The sequence below is a fragment of the Dunckerocampus dactyliophorus genome, chromosome 14, assembly GCF_027744805.1.
Source record: "Dunckerocampus dactyliophorus isolate RoL2022-P2 chromosome 14, RoL_Ddac_1.1, whole genome shotgun sequence".
In the NCBI taxonomy this organism is placed as follows: Eukaryota; Metazoa; Chordata; class Actinopteri; order Syngnathiformes; family Syngnathidae; genus Dunckerocampus; species Dunckerocampus dactyliophorus.
Genome location: NC_072832.1, coordinates 26,105,490 through 26,115,000, shown reverse-complemented (window position 1 = coordinate 26,115,000; position 9,511 = coordinate 26,105,490). Strand labels below are relative to the sequence as shown.

The following is a 9,511-nucleotide window of genomic DNA, read 5'->3' as shown; positions in this document are numbered from 1 at the left end:
CTGGATTGAACACTTAGCATGTTAGCTTGAAGAGAGAAGTGGAGGGTTCTGGAGATGAATCACTTTTATTGCAAATGTTGATCCAAAATTGGAGGTGAATGTCAATGTCAAGCTAGCAGTAGGGTTTGGAGGGGGGGGGGGCAGCGAGCCGTGTGTTAAAAATCGTCATTTTTATGGGCATATCAATCCCTCGTGTTTTTTTGCTATTTGAATAGCGAGGATCTACTGTGCGTTGCTTGATTTCTTGCTATATTGAACATCTCTGAACATGAACAACACAAAGGAGAATGTTTCTGTGGCGTCTCCCAACCTCAACCGGTTCAGCAGGACTGAAGCGTCAAAACGTCTGCTCTTTTTGCAAAAGTCCATGCATGCACTGCACATCATGAAAACACAAGCTCCTCCCTGGCGGAGGTAATCTGTGCGTGGGTGCAGGATGATTCTGCCCAATCGGGAGGCAGAGAATGTCGCTGACATTCTGAGTGGCAACAATGGCGTTGTGCTGCTGGCAGGCAGCCTGAGAAAGCCAAGCGTGACCAATTTGATTCTTCTTCATCCTCCTCATCCTCTCCCCTTCTCCCCCCTCAGCGCTCCGGGTTCTGGGCCCATGTTCCGCTCCACCACCGTGGCAGTCGACCCGGCGAGTCAAAGCAATCGGCACCTAATAGAGAACTGGGCCGACATCCATCCGAGCAGCAGCACTCTGGGGACCAGTAAGAGCTGAGATCCACTTAACACCGCAGCGCTGGATGCTTCCATAGTTGATGAGTAGCTTTGCATGACCACCTCATCCTGCCGCACGTGCTCAGGAGCCACACTCATCACGCATTCACACTCACTCACATCATCAAGTTCTACTGGGCTCTCGGGATGTCTTCCACTACGGATGTTCATCGTCACATCCGATTCCTTAGATTTTGCCCAAGGCTGACTAATATGGCGATGCGGACAAATAAACACGTCCCATTTGCAACTTTTCCCACCTCAAACAACACTACTATCACAGCTAAAACACTCAGATCAAGAAATGAACAGAGTAGTACCTTCGTTTGTTTAGTGAAGTGGAAAGAAAGACCAGCAAACACCCCGGGAACATGGTCGCTGTCGGCACACATCGGAAAAATACATCAAACAGGAACAACATGGCTTGAAACACAACAAGTTGCCAAAACTCTCAGTTAGCAACCTCATTTCTTGCATTCGCAGACAGGATATAAAATGACGTTGGCGTACAAGCCTTACCTGGCTGAAATGACAATCAATGACGTTCAGTGGTAATCAGTGACGATCAGTGATGCTGCTGGTGTGATACGGAAGTTGCGCTTCACGGGTGGGAATCGGCCTATCGCGTATCAGCTCTAAAAGAAGCACTATTCATTCTTCACAGAGACTGAGTCACCGACGCCTGGATGCTTTATTTGGCTCGACAAAAACAGACGTATTTTTGGCAATCATGAAAACCAGGGTGTATCCGCTGTAGTAGAAAAAAATGAAAGTGTTGGGAATTAATATTAAAATCGGAACGCGTTAAAGGAAAAGTACACTTTTTTTGGTATTTTTGCCAATCATCCAACAATCCTTATGTGGAACATGAACACACATGTTTTTCTCTTTTCTAAAGATTAAAAACAGCTAATAAGAGGCGGCTAAGAATGCCCATAATGGAACGCACCTATCCTGCCTATAAAACCTTCTAAAAAAACCTCCAAAAACTGGCAACAACGCTCCATTTACATAATGTCGCCCGCATATTAACCAAGCTACAGCGACATTGTTATTATTATTGTTACTAGCATTGTTACGACCAAGAACTACGTTGCTGGCGTTGTGATGCCACACCACACCACACCGGCTGGCAACGAGCTTCACCACACACTCGCTCACAACGCCTCAGGCCACTAGCGAAAGGTTACGCTACATTCTGGAGCTGCCGACGCCGCTGCTGCTGTGTTTTTGGTTTTTGAGTTTGGAAAAGTCAACGCTAGGTGTAGCGTTCCTTTCTGTGTTGCTATGTGAATTCAATGCACTCAGGAAGGAAGTTCCGCTAATGCTTCAAATGAGCAAAATGCTGTAAGTATGAATGTACCTGTTACAAACTCACAGATGGATATAAGCCATAAAACCTTGCTGGGGGTGTTTTAATAGCGGCCCTTCTAGGCGGAATAGGTGTGTCCCATTACGTGCATTTATTAGCTGCCTCTTTGTATCTGCTTTTTCTGAAAGGTGTGTGTTTATGGCTCACATAAGGAGTGTGGATGATGGGTAAAATTCCCAAAAAAGTGCACTTTTCCTTGAAATGATGATCAAAAGCAAGCATTATTGAGTCTGTGGAATGTTGATAGTTCTTGTATTGCATAACGTGGCTACCTTGTAAAGTGCTCAGCGGGAAGAAATAAAAGTTAACAATGAGATGTCTTTAGTGGGAAGTTCCGTGTGTCAAGACTTGAAAAAGAGTGGAAATAAAAGGAAATGGAGCGCATCATCAGCGGGTGTGTTCAAGAAAAACATCACATGGATAAAGTTTTCCTCTTCTCCTTTCGCAGTTGAGACGGAAGGAAAAGTTGATTGGAATCGCAGCCTCTCAGAGCGCTTCAAGCACTTTTAAATGCGCGCCACCAATTTAACAGGAGTATATTTGGATAGACACATCAGTAAATGACTATTCTAAGAGCATCACTCAAGACTTGTATAAATCTTCCGCCTTGCTGACTTGTAGACAAATGAACGTCTGGCATGCATGCAGCGCTACAAAATGGATGTTACATATCAAAATAAAACCCACTTTGAAGTAAGCCGCACATTCATCACTTCGCTTATTTATTCTCAAGTCCATCCCACGCCCATAAATCACATTCTGATGTGTTATGAGCAACAAAAGAGTGATGGTGAGCAGCCAGAATGCTGAATTGATGCGCAAGGAGCCTAAAATGATCTCATCCTCTTCTGCATGCTCGCCTCTTCATCTCCATCTTGTCAGAATAATTCAGCTTTTTTTTTGTTTTGTTTTGGGTTTTTTTTTACATGGAAATCTTTTAATCCTCTGTGTTCTTCTTCTCCCATTGCAGAACCCCAAACCTCGTTCATCGTCCCTCTGGATGCTGCCATAGGAAGCAGACTCCTGAGCGACGCAAGGTGGCCGTACCAGCAGCTGGACGCGGCCACCGTTAGATCTGGTGACATCACGAGGAAAACCGCTAATGACACTAAGTTCCCTTGGGCCTCCGGTTTCTTAAGCAACACGGTTGGACCCACTAACATCCCGGACATCGCTAACGGCTCCAATGACAGCCTGGAGGGCAACAAAAGCTCCGTCCCCAGCAGAGGGCGCCCTGTGTGCTTCTCGCTGCCCAAGAGGAGTTGTGTGCTTCTGCACCAGTCGGCTGCCGTCTTCATCCAAGCTGCACGGGGTTCAGGTGAGACGACGCAAGAAAGAGGCAAAGAATGTGGTGATGATCTGGCCACAAAGGCGGATCAGAAGATGAAAGCCAAGCTCTCTTTGTGCAATGACCCTGAGACTCGAGCACAGGTCCATGCGGGGGGCGGGACTGGGTCCCAGGAGAGTGGAAGCCAACCAACAGATGGCAAGGAACCTGGAACTGAAGGCATTGGTGAAAGTGCTACAGAAGCCCAAGTTATTGGTGGCGTTGGTGCTGGAGCTGAAGATAGTGGTGAAAGTAGGACTGGAGCATCTCTTCATGTGACCAGTGGGGTACCAGAACCGCCTTCTGACAGCTGTGATGGACATCCTTCGGACACTGCCAGGCACCTCCACCAACTTCAACCCCAAGACTTTTGGAACTATCAACAACAATCCGCTTGCTCGCCTCCGGGTCGGCCCGAAGAACCATTCTGTCCCGTATTGAGCAGAGACGGAAGCCGCGTCCTCCTGTGGCCCTCGGAGATGGTCAGCTACACCAAGACGTCGCCCTCGCTCTCCTACAGCGTCAACCCGCTGCTGTACGACTTCCGAGCCCACAGCAGGCCCAGAGGGGGCGGGGCTGAAGGGAAAGCGGGGGAGAGAATAAAGCCATCAGTGATCAAACAAGCCGACTGCCAACAGAGGCGGGAAGACGCGGGGGGAGGCAGGGAGGTGAAGTTAGATGAAAGCCAGGACGAGGATGAAGGAGGACAGGCGGGAAATCCTTTGGAATATGGAGGCCGATGCAAAGGCGGTGGCACAGTTCCGGATGGCGATGATAGCGCTTTAAAATTCGCCTCCGCGGATTGCCACTTCACGAAACTTGGGAAGAGGAGGAGGAGGAAGAGGAGAGGAGGGGTGAGGAGGGGGATGAGGAGGAGGGGGAGGAGGAAAAGAGGAGAGGAGATAAACAGTAAAAAGCGGGAAAGAGGGAGGCGGGGGATAATAAGGGGTCTCGGTGAGAATCAGATTGCCAGGCGTAAAAGAGATGGCGCTGAAACAGAAGAGAAGCGAGAAAAGCGGCCATTAAGTCGTCTTGGGCTGCTCGGAGGCCCCGAAAACAGGATGAGGGGGGAGGAGAGACGGATGAGAGGAGATGAGGCCGAGGGCGAGGCGGCAGACAGAGCGGAGCTATTAAGCCATCTTCCCGTGAATCGGTGTAATCGCTGGAAGCAGCTGAGCGATGTGCAGGTGAACACGGGGGCCGGCCTACATCAATCCCAGCAATCAGCCTGCGGGTGGGGTCCCGGGCTCACAAAGCTCCTCTGCGGGGGTGCAGCATGTAACACCGCGATTAGTCCCATTCCCGGCTCTGCTGCACAGACGCCATGCTGCTCCGCAATTACGGCCGATGCGGAGACGGGGCGCAAACATCAAGCGGGAGATGAGGAAGGGCGGGAAGATGAGGAGCGCTGGATTCTGAGGGAGGTAAGAGCTCAGGAATCAAGCATGTGCGAGGCGGCGATCGACGGCGTCTCATCTCCCCGCCAAGCGTGCCAGCGCCAAATCCATCTTGCTCCTTCTCTGCGTGGGGAAACAGCATGTGATCCGGCGATTAGCCCGGCCCCCCTTTCCTTTAGAGACACAGCGTGTGCTCAAAGACAAACGTTAGCGGCGGGACATCATCTCATGTTTGAGCCGCGCTGCTCGCCACAAAAGACGGAAAACGAGGTGAGTGGCAGATCAGGTCGCACAAACACACAAACCCTCGCTGGTGAGGCCACTCCACAGGAAGCGAGAGCGGCGGCCGGTGGCGGCAAGAGGAAGTTGACGGAGTGTGGCGAAGCAACGTCACGGAAGGAAGCCAAAAGAGGACAGAGACAAGCGCGAAGCATCGCTGTAGTCGCTTTAGACTTCTCCTGTAACCCCGACACACATGACAGCACACAGGCGGGTGAAGCCAGCAGCAAGGAGGCGGAGCCAAACCTCCTTTCACCTGACAGGACAAACCAAAGTCACCTTCAAACCCACCAAGATGGCTGCGACCCTGGTCGGCTAAGTTCAAGTGGACCAGACCATCACACCTGGGTCGCACCTCACGGGCGCCGTTGTGAAAATGTTCAAAGCGTCGATGACCATGAACGCCACGCACCTGTTGACCCGCCCCCTGATGACATCACGTCGGCACTCATGGACGAGCATGGCGCATGTGAAGGCAAACACGACCACAGCGTCGCGAGTCAGGGTGATGCCATCACGCCTCCTAGTGGCCACGATGGCAGTCAGCGCTGCCATGTGGGTGAGAAGGACACCACGGCGGCGGATGTTGTCTCAAAGGAGAACAGGCAGACGAGGAGGAGGTCTCGTCTCCCCCATAACTTACCCCCTGGCTGCCTCCCCCTCCAGGCTCCTCCTCTTCTCATCCCGCCCTCCTCCTCATCCTCGTTCTCCTTCCATCACACCATCATCCAACACCACCTCTCCCTTCTGCCGCCACCTCTGCCCATCCCCTCCTACCCGCATCTGTTGCCACCCTTTGCCCCTTACCCCCTCAGCTTGAACCCTCCTCCTGGTCCTCCACCACCACCCATTCCTCCATCTTTCTATGCCCCGCCACCCATCCGTCTCCTGGATGTGGCGGCTGCGTATCCCCTGGCGGCGGAGTTTCATCCCGTGGTGAATCGCCATCCTCCTTTGTTGGTCCCGCCCCACCCCGCAGCCCTGCCCCTGCAGGTGTTGTTCTGAGAGGGGGTGTTTGAACACATCCAGGAAGACCAGATGGGGCTCAGGAGGTAGAGCGGGCCGCCCAGCAACCAGAGGGTTCTCGGTTCGAATCCCGCTCACAGCTGCTGTGTTGGGTTGGGTTAAATGCATAAAGGAATTTCACTGTACGTTGTACACGTGACAGAATAAAGATCTTTCTTTCTTAATTATCTTCATCAGTGGCTCCTAATGAGTCTCAGGTGCTGTGCCAGTGGAGGGCGGCGGTGCTGATGCACAGCTGTGCTGCTTTGCCTTCACACTTCAATCAGTTTGCAATTTAAAGCCGCACGTGTTGGACTTTTACATTCAAACCTCTCTCATGGGCTGAAATGTTTGACGTTTGTGTAGAAGTCTTATTAGTCCACCGCAAGCTTTGTTGGGGGTGTTTCTTAAGCAGGAGGTCACGTGACACAATAAGTGTCTTGATATCAGGATATCAGGAATTTAATGGTATCAATGGAAGAATCACAATGGCTCCGCCCATCTGTTCATCCTCCTCCATGAACGAGGAAGTAGTCTGCTAGCGAAAGTGAGAAGGTCATGTCTGGTTGTCCACAGTTAATAGTTGAGCCTTGGCGGAGGTCTCATTTATAAATATGTGGTAATACACGTCAAATTCAGAACAGAAGTTCATATACGATCATAAGTCAGAAGCGCCCATGTAGCGCCAGCGTGACGGCCAGGCTCAAGGCCCGACCGTGACTCAGATTCATCTTTCATGATCAAGCATTACCAGACATTTTATACTTTCAAACGCCTTTAATAAGCGTGTGGGGCATATTTGGGGTTAGCTTGCTAGCTTTAGCACAATGGCAATGCAAGAGAGACGGGGTCACTTTTATTGCAAATGTTGGTTGCGGTTGGGGTTAAGGGTTGGGGGGAGCGAGCCATGTGTCGAAAATAGGCATTTTTATGGCCGTATCAATTACTCATACAGTATTTCGCCATTCAGGTGTGGTCTTGGACGTAAAAGCGGGGGTCTACTGTACATGATGATTATACACGTAGCATTGCATTGCATAACACATCTAATGGTGGATCAGACACATATGAAACATCATCGTTCCAAGTGAATCAAATGAATCAAACACGCAATCAATAATGTATAGATACTGTAGCTATAGACCATATTGACTTTAAACATTAGGTTTAACCTGTGAGGACATTTTTATTTGCTGCTCTAAAAATACCAAGATGGTGAAGTTCACATTGTGACTCATGCAGTACAATTTCTCATGTCTGTGGACCTTGTGTGCTGACTCTTTGCACTTTACCCTCATACACTCTCATACTCGCTCATACACTACATACTCTCATACACTCTCATACTCCACATACATTACATACCCTCATACACTCTCATAAACTCTCATAAACTACATACTGTCATAAACTTTACATACTCTCATACACTCTCATATGCTACATACACCGAAGGACCCGTTTTGACCCAAATGGAACAAACCTTGAAATAGTTACTGAGAGAAAGTTGGCTGGTTTAGTGGTGATACTATGCATGCCGATACAGTAGTGTATAAGCAGTACACCAAAAGCGTAAGGTTGTTACATTACTGCTAAAGTGCTTTGAATATGCATGCTAATAATAATGCCCTGCGTCAAACTGAGAGATGTTTTTAATACTGTAGGGTGATCAGTGCCTCCCGAATTCCGTACAACAAATTTCAGCTAGCCAGCGTACACGTGCAGTCGTATGCCAGTTACCAATGTTGATCCTGGAACACACTGTTTACTTGGAAAAATCCATGCTTGCAATATTAGTGCTAGCTCTACAGTACCGTACCAGCTTTTTCTCATTCATTTGTTCCAAAAGGTCCAATAAAAACTTAAACATATGAAAACCAAGACAAATTTTCCCGTAGGAAATCACGTAAATCCAATTAATCTGTTCCAGACACCCAAAAATATGAAAAAACAAACATTTTATAGAGCATAAATATAGTTTCACATGCAGAAAGCAATGTGAAATCTAAATGAGGAATGGATGGAACTTATTGTTGATGCAGACTTCCTTCCTGTACATCCTGGCGAGATTGAATTGAATAATGTTTCTCACCTTCTTTATCAAAGTGCTGGCACTCACAACTTCTCTGGCCCCATGGTGGGTTATTTTGCAGTCACACTCAATTTTTTAAAAAAAGCACGGACAGTGGATGAGCAACGCATAGGGTGCTTTGTTTGGGCACTCAACTCCGCGGCAACGAGACGGTCAGGGCAAACAGACCAGTTTGTTACGTGAGAACCAAGGAAACATTTGGGTGAAAATTTACGATACAAACCAAACCATAGGAAAATGAAAACGTTTGACTGTACACGTATAAATATAGTAGTATTGTTAAATGAATAGCTCTCTGACAGCCTCCATCGAAGCCAAGGCAGAACGTGATTAGCTGGCGTACCTAATGAAATGGCTGTGGGTGTACGCTGAAGGCCAGGCTGTGCAGAACTTTCCAGAAAGTCACGTCTGACTGGAGAACAAGAAATCCACGATGTTCGATTCCACCCAGCCTGCTCACTCCCGCCCGCCACCCCCCAGAGTAAACATGCTGATGGTGCAGCAGATGCTGAGTATTTTGGGCGGGTTGCCATGGTGACACTGAGGTACACGACACACAGTGTGTTCATTTTGTGTCAATTAGAAACGAAAACAGCCTGGCTGTATTTTTGTAGACAAGCCTCAGTTGAATGAGGTTGACTTTTTCTACTTTGTGCCGACGCCACTTAGGATGAAAACTTCCACTGACTTTAATTTCAAGAAATACAACTTTTATTTAGGAATATTTGCTTTCTTATTGTGGAATAGCTCACTTGTGATTGAAATGACAAATGGAAATACATGAAATAAATCAACAAAGTTGACATCAAAGTGTCCTGCCTCCTTTTGAAAGAGAAAAGCAACACCTGAAAACGTTTCTTTTGATGGACATTTCAAGTCCTTTTTCAAGCTGAAATGACACACAGCACACGTGCACGCACATCAGACCACGTGCAAAGCAAAACAACACTTGGTAGAGGTGGGGGGGGGGGACATTGGCACACACTCAAATGTTATTAAATAATATTCAAATCCAACGTCCAACATGCTATTAACTATTAACACGGGCTGTGGCTAACTTACCAAAACACCACGTGTGGAGTGACGGCAGAGACGGCCAATCACATGCTAGCAAAAAATAAAATTGCCTGAGCCAATCAGAAAGGAAAATGGGAGAGGTTTTCCGCTTGGTCCTAGTGCTTGCTCCGTAATCGGTCACAGATTTTCGCCATTGGTTTGGAGCAATTCTTTCAAACAGAAATGACATTCCCAAAATCCAAATAACATGTACAAACCTCCAAACAGCCTGGAAATTGTTCAAAAAAATTCTTATTCAT

The 9,511-nt window shown here is 48.2% G+C and overlaps 1 protein-coding gene across 3 annotated transcripts in view; it reads left to right on the top strand.

Moving 5' to 3' along the window:
• Nucleotides 1–9,136, top strand: part of znf804a (zinc finger protein 804A) — a 65,474-nt gene extending 56,338 nt beyond the window's left edge. For all 3 annotated transcript variants that reach the window (XM_054799161.1, XM_054799160.1, XM_054799159.1), the window contains 2 exons: nucleotides 589–713; nucleotides 3,066–9,136. In XM_054799161.1, the coding sequence (XP_054655136.1) occupies nucleotides 589–713; nucleotides 3,066–6,103 (3,163 nt within the window). In that variant the 3' untranslated portion in view covers nucleotides 6,104–9,136. The remainder of the gene's footprint in view (nucleotides 1–588; nucleotides 714–3,065) is intronic.
• The last annotated feature ends 375 nt before the right edge of the window (nucleotides 9,137–9,511 follow it).